The 26,176-nt window shown below is 44.3% G+C and overlaps 1 protein-coding gene across 4 annotated transcripts in view; it reads left to right on the forward strand.

The window, feature by feature from the left end:
* PSMD11 (proteasome 26S subunit, non-ATPase 11) overlaps nucleotides 1–26,176 on the forward strand; it is a 2,265,797-nt gene that overhangs the window by 331,941 nt on the left and 1,907,680 nt on the right. For all 4 annotated transcript variants that reach the window (XM_044055234.1, XM_044055235.1, XM_044055236.1 and 1 more), the window contains exon 3: nucleotides 21,068–21,192. In XM_044055234.1, the coding sequence (XP_043911169.1) occupies nucleotides 21,068–21,192 (125 nt within the window). The remainder of the gene's footprint in view (nucleotides 1–21,067; nucleotides 21,193–26,176) is intronic.

The following is a 26,176-nucleotide window of genomic DNA, read 5'->3' on the forward strand; positions in this document are numbered from 1 at the left end:
GACGCCATTTTCTTCAGTCTTTCTTGCTGCGCTGTGCCTGAAGCAGAAGCATTTCGCAAGTGCCGGTCGGCCAGCTCCTGAGATTTACAAACAGTATTTCAGCCGAAGTCTTCTTTAAAGCTAAGTACCCCGCTGGGGAAACTTTTCTTGCCTCAGACCGATGTCAGACAAAGTTAATGATTGCATTTTTTGTGGGAAGCAAATACCGCATAAGGATTTTCACTCTTTATGTATACCTTGCTTAGGGCCAGACCACGACGTCTCGGCCTGCCATTTTTGTACTAGGTTCAACAAGCACACTATTAAGCGCCGGGCGGAGTTCGCCCTTCATTATTTTGGCAAAAAATTTAATTATGTCGTCGGATACACCGACGCCAGTTTTAGGCAAGACGCAAAGACAAGGACCGACATCAGAGGTCTGCACCGAGTACTGAGACCACGCTTAGGCCGACTACCGGTTCTCCGGTTCTCAGCGAGGTGCCTTCGCAGCCCCTGACTACCGATGAAACTATTTTACCGGTGACCTCAGTACCTGAGGTCGCAGGTTCCTCGTTCTCCATTCCCACTGCAGATACCGACGCCACTCTTGGCAGGGAAACCGAAAATTTAGTGAGGCCTGCCATTTCTGAAGGCGTCTTCAGGCCTACCACCTTCTCTGTTAATTCCTTCACTAAATCTAAAGCTGCAATGAAAACTAAAAAAACAGGGTCCTCAGACCTCCTCTCAAGGCCCCATGCCTAAAAACAGATGCTTAAAATGACTGAGGATTTGATAACTCTCATCAGGGGTTTCTCAACCCCCCTCAGACAAAAGACCCAGATTGGAGGAAGACTACCCTTCCTCAGACCAGGCTTCTATTACCTCAGACCATTCTGAGGACCAGGATTACGCCTATTCCCCCTTTGAAGACTCTGATGCTGAGGAGTGTATTCCCCTCTGTCCCCCCCCCCCCGAGGACTACTCTTTTGGGGAAACCCTGCATACATTGAGAGAGCACTTCCACTGTGAAGGCCAAGATTACTCAGATTCCAAGAAAAGGCTCAGGGAATTTCTACTGCTCCCCCAGCGTAGGCCCCTGGCCATCCCTCCTGTTTTAGATATTTTGGATGATGTGTACGCAGAAGCCAGTCTTAATCCAGACTCTCTACCTCCAGCCCCTGTTAAACCAGACAGGTATTACCGGGTTCCTGATTCTCACCAGTTCCTTTATAAAAGCCATACTGCTAACTCAGAAACAATTTCACAGGGTCCCAAGGGGATTAAGGCCTCTACTGCTAAAAACCCTTTACCTTCAGAGAGAGATTACAGAGCATTAGAAAGGTGGGGGAAAAAGGTGTATATATCAGCCACTTTAACCATGAGGGCATTAAACTGTCAATTTCATATGTTAAAATACCAACAGTTTTTGTTATCTCAGCTGAAAAGCAAAATGACACAAAGAGAACCAGATTTGAAAGAGTTGCAGGATTTGTTGCATGGAGCAGAGCAAGTGGGTAAGCATACCTTGCAGTGTGGTTTTGATGCTTTAGAGACCTCATGTAGAGCTGCTGTCACGGGGTCGGTCTTACGTAGACATGCTTGGCTCAAAGAGCAAACCTTATCAGATCATGTCAAAGCAAAGTTATTAGATGCACCACTTCAAAAAGATGTATTGTTCTGTGTTAAAGCTGAGGAGGTACTAAAGAAAATGGAGGAAAAAGCGAAATCTATGCAAACAGTTAAAATTTCTTGCAGGTGCAACCTCCACGCTTCACCAGAAACTGGCCTTCAAAAAATTGATCCTTTCCAGCCACGGACAGACCTCAAATGGGCAGATACAGACGCCCAAGGGATAGAGGACAACCTCAAGGATCTTACAGAGCTAGACAGTGGCAAGCACCAACCCCAAGAGGTGGAGAAGATAGACCACAGTCATTTAGAAAATAGACACAATGACTTCCCCCTATGCCTGCCAAACAAAGCTATAATGGCTGCACCTTTGGGCGAAAAACTGGCATTTTCAAAAAACTGGCACATTGTTACAAAAGACAAATGGATTCTGGACATTATAGACAGAGGCTACAGATTCCACTTTCACACCCTTCCAAAAATGAGAGGCTTGCCAAACCTGCCACAAAATCAATGGGCAGAGGCACAAAGACAAATTTCCGCTCTCATGGATATGAAAGCAATTCAAGAGGTACCTGCAAAAGAACAAGGTCAAGGTTTTTATTCCAGACTATTTCTGGTACCAAGGAAGGACAAAGATTGGAGACCCATCTTAGACCTACCTATCCTAAACACATATCTAGAGGTACCAAAATTTAAGATGCTCACATTACAGCAGCTTCTTCCCATGCTGGGCAAGGAGTCTTGGCTGGTAACGTTGGACCTCAAGGAGGCATACCTGCATGTCCCTATCAGACAAGATTGCAGAAGATACCTCAGATTTCTTGCAGGTTCAACCCATTACCAATTCTCTGCATCGCCCTTTGGCTTATCTACTGCGCCCAGTGTGTTTACGAAATGCCTGGCATCAGTAATTGCCTTCTGCAGACAACAAGGAATACAAATCTACCCTTATCTGGACGACTGCCTGATCCAAGCGGACAGCAAGGGCATTCTAGTGCAGCATCTGATGTTTGTAATAAAACTGTTAAACTACCTGGGATTCACAGTGAACAAAAAGAAATCAAAACTAATACTTTCTCAACAGATAATTTTCCTGAGTGTCAGCTTAAATACAACAACCCAGATGGCCTACCTCATGCCAGACAAGCAAGGGCAACTGTCTCAGTACTTCAACAAAATGGCAACTTCAACCAGATTAACTGCAAGGAGAAAGTCCTGCAGGCTCTGGGGTTCATGGCATCTTACATCCTACTAATACCATGTGCAAAGCTGCATATGAGGAAACTACAATGGTACCTAAAAAACTTATGGTCTCAACACAGCCACAGCTTGGAAACAATTATACCACTCATTCCATGTCTTCAAAAGGAATTTTTCTGGTGGGCTCAAGCATGCCAAAGAAACACAGGTCTCCCTTTCTGTTTACCTCAAGCAACTCAAATCATCACAACAGACGCCTCAGACTACGCCTGGGGAGCGCACATGGCATATCAGTGCATTCAGGGAAAATGGACCCAAAAAGAGAAGCACCTACACATCAACCAAAAGGAGATGCTAGCCGTGCAAAATGCTCTTATGACATTCAAGGACCTACTGCATCCATGCCTGCTATTAATAAGGACAGACAACACCACAGTCATGTAGTACGTAAATAAACAGGGGGGAACTCATTCATACCCCCTGTGCAGGCAAGCCATGACCCTGTGGAGCACAGCACTGGAATTACAAATTCAGCTACAGGCACAATTCCTGCCAGGGAAGGAAAACACACTGGCAGACAACTTAAGCAGAAATATGACAGACCCACACGAATGGAAGTTGCATCCTCAAATCTTCTCAAAGATAACTCGGGCATGGGGACAGCCAGACATAGATCTATTTGCTACCCACAGAAATTACCAGTTGGAAAAATTCTGTTTAAGGACCTATTATCCACAGGCCTGGAAAGTGGACGCACTCTTTCAGTTGGACAACATTGACGGTCTCTGCCTTCCCGCCTCTTCCTCTACTTACCAAAGTTCTATTAAAAGCCAGAGCAGAGAGGCCACAAATGATTCTCATTGCTCAGACTGGCCACGACAGCACTGGTATCCTCTCCTAAAGAGCACAACTACAAAACCCTTCACAGCCAGCTCAAAACCTTAAATCTAGCTGCATGGGAGTACCTTAATTTCTCAGACTCTCCTCTCCAAGGAGGTGCAGGATGTCATCTTGGAGGCCAGGAGACCCTCTACTAGAAAAACCTACTCCGCCAAATGGAAACTGTTTTGTTCCTGGAATCAAGAAAAGGGCCAGAATCCTTGGGTAATAAATATACCTCAAATTTTACAGTACCTAGCCGAGATGTTGAAACAGTGGCCTTTCCTTCTTCAAGATCCACGCTTCAGCCATTTCTGCACAATACAGATCCTCCTTTATTCTCACATCCTCTGTTAAGGCAGTTCCTCGGAGGGGCAAAAAATATAAAACCCCCACGGAAACCACCAGTCCCAGCTTGGGACCTCACCTTCGTATTGGAAAAGCTGACTCTGCCTCCCTTTGAGCCGACTTCTTCAACAGAGCTACAGTACTTGTAGTGGAAAACAGCCTTCCTTCTGGCCATTACCTCAGCACGCAGGGTTTCGGAGCTACAGGCCCTCATGGCTGTGCAACCATTCATCATTTTTCATCAGGACAGGGTTTCCTTACAAACCAACCCTACCTTCATGGCAAAGGTAGTATCCAGTGTAGCTTTGAATCAGACTATTCATTTACCTACCTTTTATCCAAATCCACAGAACAAAGGAGAGAGGCTACTACATTCCTTGGACATTCACAGGCAACTTTGTTATTACTTGGACAGAACAAAGTCATTCAGGAAATCTGAGCAGCTCTTTGTGTCCTATGCTACAGGTGCTCAAGGAAAGGCTTTTTCCAAACAGACTATTTCAAAATGGATAGCCCACTGCATACGCTTTTGTTCATTTCATGGAAAATCAGTGCCTGTATACATCAGATCCCACTCCACCAGGGCTACAGCTACCTCTGCAGCTTTCCTCAGAGGGGTCCCTACCAAGGACATTTTGGAAGCAGCTACTTGGAGTTCAATGCACACTTTCTCCAAGTACTACCACCTTCCACTACTCAAAATCTAGAGCAGGCTTTGCTACAGCAGTCCTGCAGGGCATCCTAGCCCCTCCTAGTTCCGCTTAGTACCTACCACCCTTACTTAGCTTTGGGATTCTACCCAAGTGTGATGACTGCAGCTGTATGCACGATGAACATAGTACAGTTTTGTACCTACCATAAATGTAGATGTTCGAGAGCTGCAGTCCAGGTTACCCTCCCTCCATCCCCTCTTAGGACAGGGCTTATGACAAACACCTTTATCATACAACCTATTTGGGGTATTCCTTTATGGTGTATTTGCTTGCAACTACTGTTTTGATTTATCTGCATTGCATGTTTGCATAATATTGTGTTTTGCCTTCCTTCTGGGGCACCTGACATCGGGGGCAAGAAAAACTGAAGAAAATGGCGTTGGCTGCCTCTTTTATATACCCCCTGCCGCACTGACGTCAGGGAAGAAGCGACGACAACCAACGCCGGACCTAGACTTTGGAATTTGGACCCGCCTGATGGCAGGATAACCCAAGTGTGATGACTGCAGCTGTATGAGCACTCTAACATCTACATTTATGGTAGGTACAAAACTGTACTTTCCCAATGTCTCTGTTAATGAGTTCCATGATGATGTGCTCCATAGCCTTTCAGACCAAGCCTGTCAGGCTTATAGGGTGATAGTTCCCGGGGTCTGTTGTGGCTCCACTTTTGTGGAGCGGAATAACCGTTGCTGTGCACCACTCTATGGGTACGTAGCCTGTGGAGAGGCTGAGTTTGAACAGTGTGTTTAGGTGAGGGGTTAGTTTGCCTAAAAAAGGCACTATGGTGGTGGCAAGAGCCTTGGCCAGTATTCGAAAGCCTAAGGGTGACAGGTGCAAACAGTCTCTCTTGCGAAGCAGCGCCGCTTGTCGAGCAGGTCATCCCAGGCGGACAGCACTGGATCCCCTTTGAATGACACCAGAAACTTGGCCAATAATTGGTAATTTTTCTTTATACTGTGGTATAATTCTTGGTGAGGGCAGGATTTATTTATTTTACATATGTTGACCGGGCTGGTCCAACTGGATTTATGTCCATTTTCAGCAGAGGCCCGGGGAGAAAAGCTGCACATACAAGCATTTGTAATATCAGGTAAAACAATAGACATGGTTATAATATATATGTCAAAATCATTAGATATTAAAAGGCAGAAGTTGAGAAAAATAGTGAGTGTATTTTGTTAGGAGTTTCTAGAGCTAGAGAAAGTAAAAAAGAAAAAAATGTAAGGAAATTTTTCTAGTACCTAGATACCCGAGAAAAGGTAGTTATTTACAGCAGAGAAGTTGAGAGTACCTAGATACCCAAGGTAATCTAGTCAGGGTTGCTACAGGGGCAGAGCCAGTGGGTTTTGAGGTGTGTTTTGAGTTGGGATTTGCAGCAGGGAAGAGAGGAGATTGCTGTGAGATTGTGAGGAAGAGTATTCCAGGTTTTTCCTACTGTATTGGAGAACAAGGATTTGCCAGCTGAGTTATTGGGTTTACTAGTTGATATAAGTAGTTTGTCGGAGGAGCTAAGGCTTTTAAGATTGCAGTATGGAGTGATAAGTGATGTGAGAATGGGTGTGTTTATGGGTTTGTAAAGGATTTTGTGGGCTAAGGAGATCTGTTGAAATAGAATTTGGTTTTGTAGCTCTAGCCATCGTAGTTGCCTTAAGTTTTGGCAGTGGTGAGTTCTAAAAGTAGAATTAGTGGCAAATCTGGCAATATTGTTGTAGGCAGCAGACAGTTTGCTGAGGTTAGCTTTGGACACTGAAGTGTAGATGGGAGAGGCGTACAGGAGAGTGGAGATAAGATGGGTCTGGGCAATGGAAGGATGCTACTCGGGGTCATACCGGCCTGGGCTACATGATCAGAGAGCTCTTCCATGTCTGTCTTCATATAGTCCAGAGAGGTATGACTCAGATCATTCACACCAACATGGACAATGACGGTCGTATTTGTACTTGGTCTGGAGTGATCTGAGTGCTTGTGTTATGTGGCGGATCCTGGCACCCGACAGGCAGCTAACAGTAACCTCCTCCTTATTCAGCCTAGTGAGAGGGACGTCAGTGTACCTGACTATAGAGTAACCTATTACTAGTATGTTGGGTATGTTATTTTGCCTTAAGGGCTGTGATTGTGTGGCACACTGTTCTTGTGAAGTATGTGTTTCATGGTTTGTGTTGGGGGGGTGGAGGTTGCTTGGACGTCTGCTTTGGAGGTGTCTGTTGCTTTTGCAGATTTTTATTTACAGCCTCCGAGTATGTATTTGTGTTTTTTGCCGGTGCTGGTTTAATGGGTTTATATGAGACTGGTGGTGTAATACCAGTATTTCCCTTCTCTTAACTGTCTGATCTAGTTTTGGGTTGAGAGCTTAGCCTCCAGTTTGGCTGTATAATTGCATCTTTCGCATGTATTAGTGTTTGGTGGTAGGAGGAGAGGGTTGTCTGTGTACATGAGGCAGTTTTAACATTGCCTCAAAATGCCCAAATTCACCAGTTGGACTGGAGAGTACACCTGAAACTGCCCTTTGGACATGCCTGGATAGGTACAGTGAACTGATTTACCGAATGGCTGGTATAAGGTCGAATAGAGAGCCTTGTCCTGTACAGTATAGGGGGTCTAGTATTAGGGTTTATAAGTGCTTGCTATGAGTTTTGAGCAAGTGCTGGGCTGAGAAATGAATGGCTTGAGTGCTTTAGTTGAAAGTTTGTCTAGCTCCAAGAGAAGAATTGAAGAGACTTTGTGGAGCCGGGAATAGTTATACCCTAAGTAACCGACACTGCCTGGCATGCAAAACCAGGCAAATGCGTTTTTTATAACACAGAAATGAAAGAGAAATTAGTCCAAAATGGCTTTTAAACTAATTTCTGGGCTGAAACCACTCCTCCAGGGACACGATAGGCTGCTCAAAGCCTCCCCTCTTACACAGGTGAACAGAGAAACTTACTTCTTTCCAAGTAAGGTATGGGCAAACACAGAGATTTGTAACACAGCCCTGAATTCAGCACTAACCTAAAAACTGGACTATACTAGCTTAGAAAGGTGGGAAACAAGTATATATATATTTTTTTCAGAAAATAAAGCAGATACCATAAAAAAAAACCTTGAAATGCACAGAAAAGGATGCTTATTGTATATCTCAGTTCAGAGTTGTAGTCAATGCCCCTAGTAATAAAGTAGGAAGAAACACAAGTACAGTAAAAGCAGATGAATAAAGTGCAATTTTTTATATATATAAAACAATAGAAAACAAACAAACCGATTTAAACAAGTTACCCAGTTAACCAGAAAAAAAGCTCAAAACTGAGCCATCTTCCAGCAGTCTTCAATCAGACAAGTTCTAACTGCACACTCCTGCTACTAGGGTGCAGGGGAACCTTCTCCAGAAAAAGATGGCCTGGATCAGTGCTCAAGTTATACAAACAAAGCTAGATTCACCAGGCACACCAATTTCAGAAAGAAACCGTTCAAATAAGTAGGCACAATAAGCCTGTGACCAGAAATTCCCAGCTCAGAAGGGCAGAATCCAGCCTCTCCTCCCACAAGACTGCAGTCCACAAACCTTAATGTAGAATAACTGGCCTGAAGCCCAAGTGCTTAAACCAGAACTAATACACTTTTAGAATAGCAGACACTGAGCCTTCAATCAGCAAGTCCCAGCTTAGAAGGTTGTAAACTACCTGTCCTGCCACAGCAGTGCAGACCACAAACCTTCTTAATGTAAAACAACCGGTATGAAGCCCAAGTGCTTAAACCAATAGACTTAGAATAACAATTACAGTTTAATCAGGCTATCAAGCAGTAATAAATGCAGCAGAATAAATAAAATTGAGTACTTTTAAGAAGAGGCAAAAGCAAAATTAAGTAGAGGGAAACACAAATACAGTAAAAGCAGATGAATAAAGTGCATTTTATTTGTTAGGTTCTTCCTTCCTCTCTCCTTGCACTTTACTAAGTGAGTTGGCCGTCTCAAACCTTCTTTCTGTAAGTAGAGTAAACACTAGACTCAGAATATGATCTCACTGTATTCGGTTAAGTAGAGTGAACACTAGACTCAGAATATGATCTCCTTGTATTCGGTTAAGTGAGCAAATGGGATGGACACAGGAGGAGTATTTAAATACAGGAGGGGCGGGCAATTCCAGAGACACCAGCGGAGAGACACAGCACACACTATTCAGTGAAACACAGGTGCAGAAAAAATGAAAAACAGTACTTTTAAAAATGCAAGTTTGTACTTAACTTCAGCTTCTAATGCAGATTATATGCATGCAGATTATATGCAAGCAAGTCTCTCAGAAGTTGAGCATAAAATGATTTCTCAAACTTTGTGGCTACCACTTAAAGTACAGAGGAATCTCTCTAGGCTAACAGTTAAATATCAGATAACAAGAAGTGAGACCACCACCACCCTCTTGTAGCAGAGAGGCACACACTATTCAGTGAAACACGCAATATGGTACAGAAAAAATAAAAAATGATACTAAAAATCTGCTCAAGCAACAGAGACTTCCAAAGCAGAAATGCATGCAACCTCCACCCCCCAACACAACCCAAGTGACACACAGCCCACAAACTGTTTGTGCCATTCAACCGCAGCCTATAAGGCATAAGTGTACCCAACACTCTAGTCATAGGTGACTCTATAATCAGGCACACTGTTCCTCTCACCAGACTAAACAAGGAGAAAGTTACTGTCAGCCTGTCTGGTGCCAGGATCCGTCATATAACGCACGCACTCGGGACACTCCACAACAAGTACAAATCTGACTGTCATTGTCCATGTTGGTGTGAATGACCTGAGATGTACCTCCCTGGACTACATGAAAAGAGAGATGGAGGAGCTCTCCTGTCTTGTAGCCCAGGCAGCTATGACCCTAGCCGTGAGTAGCATCCTGCCATCACCCAGAATGATACCACAATGCAAGGGCAAAATGATTGACTTCAATTGGCTAAGCTTCTGGAGTAATTCTAAGGGGATCCAGTATCTGTCTGCCTGGGATGACCTGATCGACAGACCACGATGCTTTGCCAGAGATGGCCTGCACCTATCGCCCTTGGTATTCTGGATACTGGCTAAGGCTCTTGCCTGCCCTATAGTGCCTTTTTTAGGCAAGGTTCAAATGACAAATTCACCACTGTAACCCGTACAAGCAAGCAAAATCTGAGGGTAATGCTACTCCAATGCTAGAAGTCTAAACCTCCAAAATTCATTCACTCGAGGCACTTTTTAAAATGGAGAACATTGACATCTGTGCAGTGACAGAGGCTTGGTTCAAGGCTCCAGAGAGCACCCCTGCATTACCAGGCTGTAATTCATACCACACCTTTTGGCCACCTAACGTGGACCGAAACACTAAAGGTGGAGGCGTGTCCATATTCATTAAGGATATCCATACCTCCAGGCTAGCTGCTCAGCATAATGCATCAGAGATTATCCAAGTGCAACTAACTCTGGGCAAGACCGCAATCCTAATTGTAGCTTGCAACATATCCCCCAGCATGCCCCAGGATTCACACTCCTCATTTCTTGATGCACTGGAAAATATTAGGGCACTACCTAACACCTTAATAATGGGCGATTTCAACTACCCCACCATTAACTGGGAAAAACTCATGTACCACCTCTCTTGCTCAACATTTTCTGGAATTCATAAATTCCAATGCCTTGGATCAACTTATCCACACACCCACCAGTGGCAGCAATATCCTAAACCTGGTCATTACCAACATGGGCGACCAGTGTTCCACACCAGTAGTCAGTTCCTCTGTCAGATCCTACCACAAGCTAATCAGCCTAGACATCCACATCCCACCCCCACCCCCCATTAGGGAAACCACCATAAAAAATGTCTCCAAAGCCAACTTCAATCATCTTAAGACAGAAGTGGCAAACTTCACGGCACCAATGCAGATGGACAATAGAGGTACAACTGCTGAATCCTACACAAATGCACTTTATAAGCACTACACGAGTGTATGGATCATGCTATCCCTAACAGAACCAAGATGCTATTCTCCAAAAAAAGGAAGTCAATCTGGTGGTCCCCTGCCATAAACGAACTCTACAACAGAAGAAAGAAACTGTTGCAAAAAAAATAGTAAAATCCCATGACTGGAAGAACTCCCTGGTCAGCCTCTGTAAGAAGCTGAGATCCCTCATAAAATCCTCCAAAGCTAGTTATGAAAACAAATTCACCACTGACTCTAAAAACAACCACAAAGCATTCTATAGCTATGTCAAGAATCTCAATGGCAACACTTGGATCTGCTCTGAGTTATAGCACAATGGCACTAAATATACAGAACCAACTGATATTGCCAACATCCTTCAGTGTTAACTTTACCCCCCCTCACCCCCTGAAGGGCCCATCTCTATACCAGAAGAATGCAAAGTTCCTGTAGTCATGGCTGCACAGGTAAAAACCACTCTCTCCAAATTGAAGAATACAGTATCCATGGGACTTGTCAACATCCCAGGCTGTGTTATACATGAACTGCAGAATGAACTGGCACCCCACCTTAGCACCATGTTCAATCATAGCCTCACCTCAGGCTTTGTGCCCACTGAATGGTGCACAGCGATGGTTATCCCACTCTACAAAGGGGGAGCCACCACGGACCCTGGGATCTACCACCCCATTAGCCTAATGAGCCTGGTCTGCAAGGCCATGGAACATATCATCATGGAACTTTATAAACAAAGACATTGGTAATCTCCAAACTTTGGACCCCACCCACTTAGGGTTTATAAAAGGCAGATCAGGTCTCCTAAACTTGATTGACTTCTTTGAAGCAGTCACCAAAGCCATAGACGAGGGTAAGGTGGTTCACACAGCCTATCTAGATATCGCCAAGGCTTTTGACACCATCCCCCACTCTGGAATTATAGATAAACTCACTAAACTAGGTATAAATCCCTATGTCAGAAGATGGGTTGCCAACTGGCTCACTGACGGAACTCGCACTGTGAAAGTAGTAGACTCCAAATCTGATGTCAGACCAGTAACAAGTGGAGTACCACAGGGTTCAGTCCTGGGTTCTTTCTTGTTTGGTATCTACTTTTCAGAAGTACAGGCTAACACAGAAGTTCTTTTGCTAATGAAGTTTGCAGATGACTGCAAACTAGGAGCCATAATCAAAACTCCTAACTATGTGGACATCCTACAAAAGGGCCTCACTGAGACAGATGCCTGGTGTCAAAGCCATGGCCTCAAGCTCAATGGCAAAAAGTGCATTGTCATCCCATTTGGTAAAAACTCTGTACCCATGAGCTACCACATAGGTGGTAGTCTTAACACCGAAAGTGTGATGAGACCTTGGAACACAAGTGGACAGTAGTCTCTCCTTTGAAAATCACATCGCCGCAGTAGTCAGGAAATCCTTCTACGTGGCACATCTCATCAGAAAAGGTTTCTCATCCAGGAAAAAAGGTCATTGTTCCCCTCTACTCATCACTCATTAGACCCATTAGAGTACAGTGCCCCTTTTGGTATGTACCTCACAAGACCTCTACAGCAACTGGAAAGGTCACAGAAATACCTCACAAAGAGGAATACCAGCCTCAAACAGATGCCTTATGCAGACTGTCTCAAACTCCAGCTTTACTCCGTCGTATATTGCCTACTCAGAGGCGGTCTCTGCCTAACATACAAAGCTATGTCAAACCCAGAGCTGTTTGACATGCTCCACTTAAAGAAATCCCAATCCCTCCGAGCTACACGCTCTAGGGATCTAAACCTTGTCAACACAATAAACAGAACATGCTGGAGGGATAGATTCCTGTCCCAGAGACTTCCCATAATCTGGAACAAACTACCCATGTATATCAAACAAAGCTCTTCATTAGCACTCTTCAAGAAAAATCTTGATTGGATAGGAAATAGGAAATTCACCCCTGGGATCACCTCTGTGGCTCTGCTGGACAGGGGCACAGGAAAGTAATTTTCTTGGGTGGCGAAAACCAGGGTAACTATTTGGCTAGGCTTATATAGACCCTAGGGCCGGTAGGTTCATAGGTAGGTACTAGGCTATGTCAGGATTTCAGGCTGCTGTTGACAATTCCATTGTCATTAGTGCAGAGAGGAAGAGAACTTCGTGATTCACAGCTGCTTCCAGTGTAGCCATGCTTTTTTTAGCAAAACAGAACAGTTAGATCAAGTTAGTGGTTCAGTGGCATTTGTGACTTCCGTTGCCAAATTTCCATGAGCAGCATCACAGTACTGAAATGCTAAGCTTTAAATGTTTGTTTACACTGCTTTACATTTTAAGATGACGAACTTGATTGTAGTATCAAAGATGTCGAACTTTGAGAAAAGTCAGAAAATAGTTTTCTTGTAATTTTTGTAAAGTATCAGCACGTACGTGTGGGTGGGTGTGGGTGTGTGTGTGGGGTGTGGGTGTGTGTGTGGGGTGTGGGTGTGTGTGTGGGGTGTGGGTGTGTGTGTGGGGTGTGGGTGTGTGTGTGGGGTGTGTGTGTGTGTGTGGGGTGTGTGTGTGTGTGTGGGGTGTGTGTGTGTGGTGTGTGTGTGTGTGTGTGTGTGTGTGTGTGTGTGTGTGTGTGTGTGTGTGTGTGTGTGTGTGTGTGGTGTGTGGTGTGTGTGTGTGTGTTGGTGTGTGTGCTGGTGTGTGTGTGTGTTTGTGTGTGTGTGTGTGTGTGTGTGTGTGTGTGTGTGTGTGTGTGTGTGTGTGTGTGTGTGAGTGTGTGTGTGTGTCTGTGTGTGTGTGTGTGTGTGTGTGTGTGTGTGTGTGTGTGTGTGTGTGTGTGTGTGTGTGTGTTTGTGTATGTGTCTGTGTGTGTGTGTGTGTGTGTGTGTGTGTGTGGGTGTGTGTGGGTGTGTTTGGGTGTGTGTGGGTGTGTGGGTGTGTGAGTGTGTGAGTGTGTGGGTGTGGGTGTGGGTGTGTGTGTGGGTGTGTGTGTGTGTGGGTGTGTGGGGGTGGGTGTGTGGGGGTGTGTGCTGTCAGTTCATCTTGGACTATGAACAAAGGCTTGCAATTTAGCTACTGTCTTAGTTGCAGCTGTATAATTCCTTTTTGTACTGTAAAACAAGCCGCGAGACTCTCACAAATGAGGGCCATTCAAAAAGAAACTCCTGTTAGCATACAAGATGACTGCGACTGACACTAATCCCATTATGTGTCAAAGGCATGGGAATACACCACTACTTATGTCTAGCATGGCTCATAAAGCAGACTTGAAATATGTTATGGGAAAGAGGCTTGAATATAAGTAAGAACATGTTGATATATCAAGTCCCATTGGCAGCCATTTTGCAATGAACATTACAATTCTGTAGGAAACGGTGATTTTGATGTGTTAAAATAGCTCAGAAAACGGAGGGGAAAAATAGTTTTTTTTAGTTGTAACAGTTTTCCTTTGAGGTAACCCTTTGAAAGTCGAGATGTTTCACAAGTGCGTCACAGGGCTATTGCTCTTGGATATCTTTTGCAATGTTCATTGTGTTTCACTGTTGCAGTCTTTGGGTTATCCTGCTGGCAGGCTACCTGCAGTCGGCCTGAATTCCAAAGTCCTGGTCCCGTGTCTGTTGCTGTCGCCTCTTCCCTGACGTCAGTGTGCCAGGGGTATAAAAGATGCAGCAGACGCCATTTTCTTCAGTCATTCTTGCCGCGCAGTGCCTGAAGCAAAAGCAGTTCGCAAGTGCTGGTCGGCTGACTCCTGAGATTTTCGAAACCTAATTTCAGATCCGAAGTCTTCATTAAAGCTAAGTACCCCGTTGGGGAAACTTTTTTCTTGCTCCAGACTGATGTCAGAAAAAGTTAACAATTGTATTTCTTGTTAAAAGCCAATACCTCATAAGGATTTTCATTCTTACTGTATTCCTTGCCTAGGCCCTGACCATGACGTTGTTAGCTGTCAGTTTTGTGCTAGATTTAACCAACGCACTATTAAGCGTCGGTACGATTTTCTTTCATTACTTTGGCAGAAAATTTAATTATATAATGCCATAGGAACAGCCGACAACCGGAGTTTATAAAAAACGCAAGGAAAAGGACAGGCATCCGAGGTCCAAAACAGACGAGGTCTCCGCTAGACCAGTCGCCGGTTTGCTGGTTCTCTGAGGTGCTTTCGCAGCCCCTGACGCCCGCTACCTCAGAGCCACAGGCCGTTCCCGACTCCCACGTGGAGCCCACTAGGCCTGTGGATACTCAAGGTATTGGACACTCTGAAACTATTCCCTCAGATGGGTCCGGAGCTGCTGAGCAGGCATCGGCTTCTGAGGGTGTTTTCAGACCTACACAGTTATATGTCAGGCCAACCTCTGCTTCAAAGGCAAAGACTAAAACAGCTGTAAAGGCAAAAACAAGTACAGCATTCTCCTGGACAGACTTCCATGCCTAAGAAACAGATGCTTAAAATGGCCGAAGACCTAATTACTTTGATCAGGTGTTCCCATCCCCCTCCTGATAAGAGACCTAGGCAAGAGACAGAGTATGACTTTTCAGATCAGGTTTCCATTTCTTCTGACTCCTCTTCTGAACAGCGATACTCTCTTCCTCCCTATGAGGATTCTGATGCTAAAGAATCTATTCCTTCAGCCTCTCCTCATGAGGATTATTCTTTTGGGGAAACCCTACATACCATGAGGGAGCACTTTCACTGGGAGAGCCAAAATTACTCAGAATCTAAGAAAAGGCTCAAAGACTTTATTGCCTTAGCACAGACCTCTTGCTATTCCACCTGTTCTAGACATTGTATTTTCAGAGTCCGGTCTGTCTCCTGACTCTTTACCCCCCTGCACCTGTTAAGCCAGACAGATACTACAGGGTTCCAGATTCTCATAAATTTCTATATAAAAACCCTGCTGCTGACCCAGAAACTATATCTCAGGGTCCCGGAAGGGGACAAGGCTTCCACTGCAAAAAACCCTGTCGCCTCTGATAGGGATTCTAGGGCACTGGACAGATGGGGGGAAAAAGGTTTACACTTCTGCTACCTTGGCTGTAAGGGCTTTAAATTGTCAGTTTCATATGCTTAAGTATCAGCGGTACTTAATGTCACTGCTTAAACAGAAAATGTTGACAAATTCTGAATGTTCTGAAAACAAGGAAATGCAGGATTTATTGCATGCAGCTGAACAAGTGGGGAAAGCATACTTTGCAGTATGGTTTTGTTTCACTGGAGGCCTCTTGCAGTGCCGCTGTTATGGGTTTTGTCATTAGCAGGCATGCTTGGTTAAAGGAACAGAATCTGCCTGATGTTAAAGCAAAATTATTGGAGGCTCCATTACAGCATGATACTTTGTTTGGTGTTAAGGCAGAAGAGGTGTTAAAGAAAAGGCAGAAGAGGTGTTAAAGAAAATGGAGGATAAAGCAAAATCTATGCAGACAGTTAAGGATTTCTTACAGGTACAGCCACCCAGATTTAGCATGAACTGGCCTTCTAAGAATTGGTCCTTTCCAGTGTCAGACAGGCCATAAAGAGGCAGATGCAGACGCCCTAGAGGCATCCAGCCCCAAGGCTCATACAGACCTAAACAATGGAGCGCTTCTACCTCCAAAAGCGGAGAAGACTAAGCACAGCCATATAGAAAACAGTCCCAATGACTTTCCTCTGCCAATGCCAAGCACTTATCTTTTGGCAGCATCCTTAAGGGGAAAACTAGCACTTTTTTTCACAAAATTGGTGCATGATCACCCAGGACAAATGGGTCTTGAATATATAGCGTCTCGGGGCTACAGGTTCCACTTTCACACCCTTCCAAAGACAAAAGGTATGCTAGACCTGCCACACAATCAATGGGCAGAGGCACAAAAGCAAGTTTCATCCCTCATGGACATGAGGGCTATTCAGCGAGTACCACAGCAAGACCACGGACAAGGATTTTACTCAAGACTTTTCCTGGTACCCGGAAAGGACAAAGCCTGGAGACCAATACTGGACCTGTCTATTCTAAACACTTTCCTGGACGTTCCAAAATTCAAAATGTTGACGCTGCAGCAGCCTCTGCCTATGCTGGGCAAGAAGGCTTAGCTTGTAACTTTTGACCTCAGAGGCATACCTGCATGTCCCAATCAGATTCATAGCTGGCTCAATGCACTACCAATTCTCTGCACTGCCCTTTGGCTTATCTACTGCACTCAGGGTCTTCACAAAATGCCTGGTACCAGTAATTGAATTTTGCAGACAGAGGAATCCAAATATATCCTTACTTGGACGACTGCCTTATTCAAGCAGAGAACAAGGACATTCTACTGAAGCATCTGGCATTTGTAAAAAGATTATTAATTTGCCTAGGGTACACAGTAAACGAAAATAAATCAAAACTGGTACCCTCACAAGAGATAATATTCCTAGTTGCAAGCTTAAATACAACTGCCCAGATGGCTTATCTCACGCCATACAAACAAAGGCAACTGACTTCTTACTTCGAAATGTTGGCAACAGACCCAGTTATCTGCAAGAAAAATTCTGCAGGCTTTGGGCTTCATGGCGTCCTACATTCTGCTAATTCCATATGCAAGACTGCATATGAGGAAACTACAATGGTATCTAAAAAGTGTTTGGACTCCATTGCCACAGCCTGGTAATATTAATTACCCTTATTCCCTGCGTGCAGCAGGAGTTTCGATGGTGGGCACAGGCCTTTCACCACAACAAGGGACAGCCATTCACTTTACCCACGGCCAGGCAGTCACTAACAGATGCATCAGATTATGCCTGGGGGGCCCACATGGCAGGAAAATGTATTCAGGGCACATGGCCCGCAAGCCGAGTGCATCTTCATATCAATCAAAAAGAGATGCTAGCTGTATAGAATGCCCTAACATCCTTCACGGATCTACTTCATCCAGGACAACTGCTGATAAAGACTGACAATACTACAGTTATATGGTACATAAATAAGCAGTGAGGCACACGTTCCTACCCCCTCTGCAGACGGTCCATGACTTTGTGAAACACAGCGTTGACTTATCAAGTACACCTGCAAGCACAATTCCTGCCAGGAAAGACAAAAATACTCTGGCAGACGAACTAAGCAGAAACCTCATGGATCCTCACGAGTGGAAACTAGATCCACAAATCTTCAGCATAACAAGGAAATGGGGATGCCCAGACATAGATGTATTTTGCCCCCCCCCCCTTCACAACTGCCAACTACTGAGATTCTGCACAAGGACTTATCACAAACAAGCATGGAAAGTGGATGCTCTGTCATTCAGCTGAAAAACCCTTACAGTATGTGCCTTTCCTCCACTGCCTGTTCTCCCCAAGATACTCCTAAAGGTCAGACAAGAGAAGCCAAAAAGGATACTGATTGCCCCAGACTGGCCACACCAGCACTGGTACCCAATCCCAAAGAGCATGTCTCAAGGCCCAGCCTGGACATTACCTCAGATTCCTCATTTACTGACCCAACAAAACAATCGAATCCTGCACAGCCAACTCAGAACCCTAAATCTGGCTGCATGGCCGATAATGTAACCATTCAGAACACACTACTCTAAAGCAGTTGTGGATGTTATTTTGGAAGCCAGGAGGCCCAGCACCAGAAAATCTTATGCAGAAAAATGGAAGAGATTCTGTGCTTGGAACCAGGCACAAGGAAATTGACACACTTGTACCAAATATTCCTCAGATTTTACAATACCTAACTGAGATGCTGGACAAAGGCCTATCTTTCTCATCAATTAAGATCCATGCCTCTGCCATTTTAGCTTATTACAATACGGAACCACCTATTTTTTCACATCCAAACATAAGACCTCCAAGGAGAGCGCCATTACCTGCATGGGACCTCCAATTTTGTCTTGGAAGAGCTCACACTGCCTCCTTTTGAGCCAGCCAATACAGCTGAGATAAAATACTTCATCATGGAAAACAGCTCTGCTCCTAGCAATTACTTCAGCAAGAAGAGTCTCAGTTACAGGCACTAATGGCTGTGGAACCTTTTATTGTTTTCCATCCGGACAGGGTTTCTCTAAGGACAAACCCAACATTTATGCCTAAGGTAGTGTCCAGTGTGGCTCTTAACCAAACCATTCATTTGCCTACCTTTTATCCAAACCCACAGAATAAGGGGGAGAGACTTCTGCATTCTTTGTACATACACAGACAGCTGTGCTTCTACTAGGACAAAACTAAAGCTTTCAGAAAGACTGAGCAACTCTTAGTGGCATATGCTGCAGGATCGCAAAGAAAAGCTATTTCAAAGCAGACTATTTCAAAATGGATAGGCCACTGCATTCGTTTCTGCTATTCACAACATGGCAAATCAGTGCCTAAGGGCATTAGGCCACATTCAACCAGAGCAGCAGCCACTTCTGCAGCCTTCCTCAGAGGAGTACCAACCAAGGACATTTTGGAGGCTGCAACTTGGACTTCAGTGCACACTTTTTACAAAGCAACTACCACTTACCTATTTACTCTAAATCCAGAGCAGGCTTTGCCACTGCCGTTTGCAGGGCCTCATAGCCACTCCTAATTCTATTTAGGCCCAGCCACCCAACCTCAGCTTTGGGATTCAACCCAAGTGTAATGACTGCAACAGTGAAACACGATGAAGATAGTACAGTTGTGTACCTACCATAAATGTAGATGCTCGAGTGCGTTCACTGTTGCAGTCCAGGTTACCCTCCCACCATCCCCCTTTCATTGCTTGGAATTATCTGTACTTCTCTATTCTATACAACCTATGTGGTGTATTTGCTTATAGATGAAGGTAATGTTTTGTTAGTCCATGCATTTTTATGGGCAGAATTTTTAGCCTACCCTTTTGGGGGCACCTGACATCTGGGGCAAGAAAAACTGAAGAAAATGGCGTCTGCTGCATCTTTTATACCCCTGGCGCACTGACGTCAGGGAATAGGCGACAGCAACTGACGCCGGACCTGGACTTTGGAATTCAGGCCGACTGCAGGTAGCCTGCCAGCAGGATAACACAAGTGTATTGACTGCAGCAGTGAATACACTCTAACATCTATATTTATGGTAGGTACACAACTGTACATTTTGCATCTTGAGCAATTTAGAAACATGATCATCCTGTATTTACAGAGGACACTAAGATAAAAGACCAGTGGAAAATGTAGAGCAAACCTTCAGAGTAGCTTAAAGACCAGCAGAGTGCACTACGAAATGGGAAAAGATTTAATGCAGGGGAAGCACTTTGGCTCTAATAATACTAAAATGAAGTACCACTTGGGAGGAGTGACATTAAAGGGGGTTGTGATAATATTGAGGCCCTGTTCCCCTCCTTGCGATCTCTGGTTAACCAGCTGGGATATTTGTGTTGACTATAAAGAAAGGATTAGGTCTGCTATACCGGGAACATTTTTGTTTTTCTAAAGAAGGACATCTTTAAAAACTGATCCCTTCAAATTGGTACAATCCTGTTTTCATTTTTATTATTTTTTAAGGTAGTATGTACCCATTCACCACATTTCTTTACTTCAGTGTACCAACTACAGGTGTACACCATTTGGGTTAATGTGAATTTGAACCATCTGTCTTTACTCTGCTAAACTGATCCCAGTCTATTGGACTGTAATTAAAGGAAGTTCATTTAGTGTTAACAGTAGAAATAAGTTCAAATGAGAAAAATGTTGTGAAGACCAGGTTAAGTTGTCATTAGCCTTGAGGGAATAGGTGCAAAACATTGAGGCTGTGTTACCCTTCTGTAGATCCCGGTTTACTCAAATGGAATATTGTGTTCAGTTCTGATGCCAATACAGGTACCTTCCTAAGTAGCTTGATATCCTTGTACAGATGTTTCAAGAGTAATGAAAAGGGAGTGGAAGTAAAGAGGTTTGAGAGTTTACCCTATTTAAATCTATTCTCATGAATGCAGGTGATAAGGTATAATGCTGTGGTTGCACAAGACAGTACAATCCTAGGTAAAAACGAGAATGGGGGATACATACCTAGTAGACAGAGTACAGAACCAACCTGGACATCATAAAATACTTTTCATAAAGTGATGCAGAAGTGGGTAAATTTGAGCATGGTTATTTTAATGGGCACTGGACTATAAACTGGAAGAGTCCTACAGGAAGGTTTTGGATGAATGGTAGGCTGAATCAAGTGCCACAGACGAGGGGGCAGCTGAAAGATGGCAACAGCACATGTAGGGAGAACTGAATACACATTATATTAAACAGTTGTAAAAGTGGAAAGATACAATGTGACATCCTGGATTCACTGTAGATGATGCAGCACATAAGTAGCAGTTGATTCCGAGTCATGACAATTTATGTTTTGCCTTTGGTTTAGGATGGAGGAAGAGAAGTCAAAGACTCAGGTCATTTGCATACTTGAACATGATAGTGGCTTTTAATGTTTAGCTTGGCTACGTCATTTGTCATTTTTATTTTAGAGCTTGGAGGCCTTCTGAAGTATGTCAGACCTTTTCTAAATTCCATCAGCAAGGCAAAGGCAGCACGGCTTGTTCGATCTCTGCTAGACCTTTTCTTGGATATGGAAGCAGCCACTGGGCAGGAGGTAAGCCAAGAATGGGGATATGAATACATTTTTTCTTACTGGGGGCTGCTTTCTTGAATGATGTATATGATAAATAATGATTAAGTGAATTAATCTGCAATACCTTTTGAATGTCTGTGTGAATTAGATTTCGTGGGTCTACAGCCATTTCAATGAAACAATGCATTTTACTGATCCAGACAGTAGTTTGTCTTGCATTCTGGTTCATGAGAACCACCCTCCAATCCTCCTGTTCATGGTAGGATCTTCACATCTGTTGAACGTAATCTTGTGCACCTGTATATATTATGTCCTGTGATATACAATCCTCCTGCTCTGTAGTAAGAATAACTTCAGCTGTTGCTGCTGTGTTGTTTGGTTATATTATTTTTTTTATGTATTTTTCATGTACTTGATGGCTTTTCTGTAAAATTTCTCAAAGATCATAATGATGATCTTCGTGTTTCACTGTTGCAGTCATTACATTTGGGTAATCTGCTGACAGGTTGCCCTCAGTCGGCCTGATTAACACAGTCTTTGGTCCTGCGTCTGCTGCTGTCCCTTCCATGATGTCAGGTCGTCAGGGGCATAAAACATGCAGCCGATGCCATTACATCAGTCTTTCTTGCCGTGCGATGCCCGAAGCAGAAGCAGTTCGCAAGTGCCGGTCGGCAGACACCTGAAATTTTCGTTTGAGGTTCAGAACCGAAGTCTTGAACTTAAAGCTAAGTATCCCGTTGGGGAAACTTTTTCCTGCTCCTTAACAATGTCAGTAAAAGTTAATAATTGCATTACTTGTGGAAAGCAAATACCTCATAAAGATTTTCATTCATACTGTATTCCTTGCCTAGGCCCTGACCACGATGTACCCTGCTGTCGGTTTTGTGCTTTATTTAATCAGCACACTATCAGTCATCGGTACACTTTTGCCTCTAAATATTTCAGTTCTCGGTTTAATTACCCAGAAATGTCATCTGTTAGCCACCTGACTACTGGGATTCCGAAAAAATGCAAAGATAGAGACAGGCCGCTGATGTCCAAAACTGCCGAAGACGCTTCTCCTAAGACCGTCGCCGGTACTCAGTGAGGCGCTTTTGTAGCCCCTGATACCAGCTACTTTTGATTCTCAGGCCTCTACTGAGACCCATTCGGAGTCTGGTATGCCGTGAGACGCTTCACCTATGGAACCCGTGGATGTCTCTACCTTGGATGGGTCCGGAGCCGCTGTGCAGGCACCAGCTTCTGAGGGTGTATTCAGGACTACAGACTTGCAGATTAAATCGACACCGCCTTCATTACTAAGGCCTATATCTCGATCCATGTCTAGAAAACTGACACCCAGGCCACATGTTCAGGCCTATATGCCTAAAAAACAAATGATAAAATTGGCTGAAAATCTAATTACTCTAATCAGGGGTAGTCACCCCCCCAAGAGGCCTAGGGCTGAGCTTGATTATCAATCCTTCTGATCAGGATTCTGTTTATTCTGACTCTTCTAATGACCTGGATTTGTCTATACCTACTTATGTGGATTTTGATGCAGAGGATTCCATTCCCTCTGCTTCCCCTCCTGAGGATTTTTCTTTTGGGGAAGCTTTACATACTTTAAGGGAGCATTTCCACTGGGAAAGCCAGGAATTTTCAGATTCAAAAAGAGTCTTGGGGATTTCCTTCTACCTCAGCATAGGCCTTTGGCTATACCTCCTGTACTAGACATTGATGTGTTCTTGGAATCCAGTTTGGCCCCTGATTCTCTGCCTCCTAGTAAACCTGACAGAGATGGTGCAGGGTTCCTGAGTTGCACAAGTTCCTTTTCAAAAATCCTGTTGCAGATCCAGAAACCATTTCTCAGGGACCCAAGGGCATTAAGGCTTCTACTGATAAAAATCCTACGCCTTCTGACAGAGACTCCAGGGCGCTGGATAGATGGGGTAAAAAGGTTTATACTTCTGCAACCTTGGCAATCAGAGCTTTAAACTGCCAAATTCATATGTTAAAATGTCAACAGCATATTATTGGACTGCTTAAACAGAAAATTGTGTTGATTCCTGACTGTGTGGAAAATAAAGATTTACAGGATTTAATGCATTCTGCTGAACAAGTTGGAAAACATACTTCAATGTGGTCTTGATTCTTTAGAGGCCTCCTGCAGGGCTGCTGTTACTCGGTCTGTGCTTAGAAGGCATGCTTGGCTTGAGGAGCAATCTTTGCCTGATCATGTTAAAGCTAAATTGTTGGATGCTCCTTTAAATCGGGACCGCCTGTTTGGCAATAAGGCTGAAGAAGTTCTAAAAAAGATGGAAGATAAAGCTAAATCTATGCAAACTGTTAAAAATTTCTTAAAAGTGCAACCTCCAAGATTTAGTAGGCAGTGGCCTACTAAGAATTGGTCCTTTCCAGCCCCTTCCAGATCCTCACAAGCCAGACACAGCAAAACCCCCAGGTTTCAGTCCCAGGGGACTCTCAGAACTAAGGAGTGGGCGGCCTCCACTTAAAATCTGGAAATAACAGGACCCCCCCTATAGTAAACCGTCTCAATGACATCCTTTTAAAATTACCAAGCACCTATCTTTTAACTACCCCTTTGGGGGGAAAGATTGCTCTTCATGCAAAGAACAGGGAACTAAACCCAGTACAAATGGGTTTTAAATGTAGTGTCCCTGGGATACAGATTTCATTTCCACACGTTGCCAACACCAAACGGGTGGTCAGACCTGCCCCCAAATCAGTGAGCAGAGGCTTAAAAACGGGTACTTTCCCTCAAGCATGGGGGCTATTCAACTGGTACCAGAAGAGGAAAAGGTACAAAGTTTCTATTCCAGGCTTTTTCTGGTACCCAGAAAAGACAAATCATGGTGTCCAGTCCTGGACCTGTCTACTCTAAACACCCTTCTGGCGATTCCAAAATTCAAGATGCTGACTCTTCACCAGTTACTTCTTGTGCTAGGCAAAGACGCCTGGTTGGCAACTCTGGATTTAAAAGAAGCATACCTGCACATCCCAATCAGGGAATCTTGCAGAAGAGATACCTATGCTTCAAAGCTGGCTACTTGCATTATCAGTTCTCTGCACTGCCCTTTGGCTTGTCTTCTGTGCACAGGGTATTCACAAAGTGCCTGGCTCCAGTTATTGCATTTTGCAGGCAAAGAAATATTCAAATATACCCATACCTGGACGATTGTCTAATTCAGGCAGAAAACCATGGCATACTTCAAAATCTGGCATTTGTAATAAAAAAAAAAAAAAAAAAAAAAGGTTCCAACTTGTCTGGGATATACCATAAATGAAAAGAAATCGCAACTCATACCCTGTCAACAGATTACATTCCTGGGTGCAAGCTTGAATACAACTGCCCAGATGGCTTGAGAAACAAATTCATTTGGTAACTTACTTCAAACAAGTGGCCACAAAAACCTTGCTGTCTGCAAGACAAATACTGTAAGCCTTGGGGTTCATGGCCTCCTGCATTCTTTTAATTCCATATGCAAGACTGCATATGAGGAAACTACAGTGGGTATCTAAAATGTCTATGGAGTCAACATTGTCACAGCCTGGAAACAATGATTCCTATCATACTGTGTCTACGCCTAGAGTTCTTATGGTGGGCAGAAGCCTGCCACCAAAACAAGGGACTACCATTCACACTTCCCCCTGTCGCCCAAACCCTAACTACAGATGCATCAGACTGTGCATGGGGAGCCTCACCTGGCAGGGAAGTACATTCAGGGCAAATGGAACCCAAATCAAATGCACCTACGTGTCGATCAAAAATAATGTTAGCTGTACAGAATGCTCTGACAGTCTTCAAGGACTACCTTCTTCCAGGGCAACTAATGGTAAAGACTGGCAACACCATGGTTATCTGGTACATAAACAAGCAGGGGGAGGTACACATTTCTACCCCCTCTGTAGACTAGCCATGGCATTGTGGAACACAGCCTTGAGCTACCAAGTGCATCTACAACTGCAATTCCTGCCAGGAAAATTGAGTACACTGGCAGATGGACTAAGCAGAAACCTCATGGACCCACGTGAGTGGAAACTGGAACCACGGATTTTCAACATGTTGACAAGTGAATGGGGGGAGCCCAGGCTATTTGCCTCCCCCCAGCACTACCATTTGTACAAGTTTTGCACAAGGACTCCCCACAAACAAGCCTGGAAAGTGGATGCTCTGTCCTTCAGCTGGAAAAAAACAGTCTACGCCTTTCCCCCCTCTGCCTCTGCTCTCCAGAGTTCTACTAAAAGTCAAACAGGACAAACCAATGATGATTTTAATTGCTCCAGACTGGCTGCGCCAACACTGGTACCCCCTCCTGCGTAGTGTCGCAGATATCTCCATGGCACCTGCCTCCAGACCCCTTCCCTGCTGTCTCAGCAGGAGAACCAAATTCTACACCCTCAGCTTCCAACATTGAACCTTGCAGCTTGGCTAATCACTTAGATTCACCCTTATCCCTCAGCTAACCTGTGTTGGATGTCATCTTGGAGGCGAGGAGACCTAGTACTAGAAAATATTACGCTGACAAATGGAAAAGATTCTGTGCCTGGAACCAGTCTTTTGGGATGAGCACAGCAGCACCCAATTTACCTCGGAGTTTGCAGTACTTAACTGAGATGCTTCACAAGGGTCTGTCTTTTTCCTTCATTAAAATCCATGCCTCAGCTATTTCAGCTCACTACAACAGAGAACCCTCCCCTATTTTCTCATCCTCTGCTCAAGCAGCATCTCAGAGGGGCAAAAAAACTTGAGACCACCCAGGAGAGCTCCTACCCCTGCCTTGGACGTTAACTTTGTTTTGGAGAAACTCACTCTCTACCTCCTTTCGAGCCAGCTGCTACTGCAGACTTAAAATTTCTTTCTTGGAAAACAGCCTTCCTTTTAGCAATCACTTCAGCTAGAATAATATCTGAATTACAGGCCCTTATGGCAGTGGAGCCTTTCATCATCTTTCATGCGGACAGGGTATCTCTCTGGACCAATCCATCGTTCGTGCCCGAGGTG

This window comes from Protopterus annectens, chromosome 13.part0, assembly GCF_019279795.1.
Source record: "Protopterus annectens isolate FY-2018-M chromosome 13.part0, PAN1.0, whole genome shotgun sequence".
NCBI lineage: Eukaryota > Metazoa > Chordata > Ceratodontiformes > Protopteridae > Protopterus > Protopterus annectens.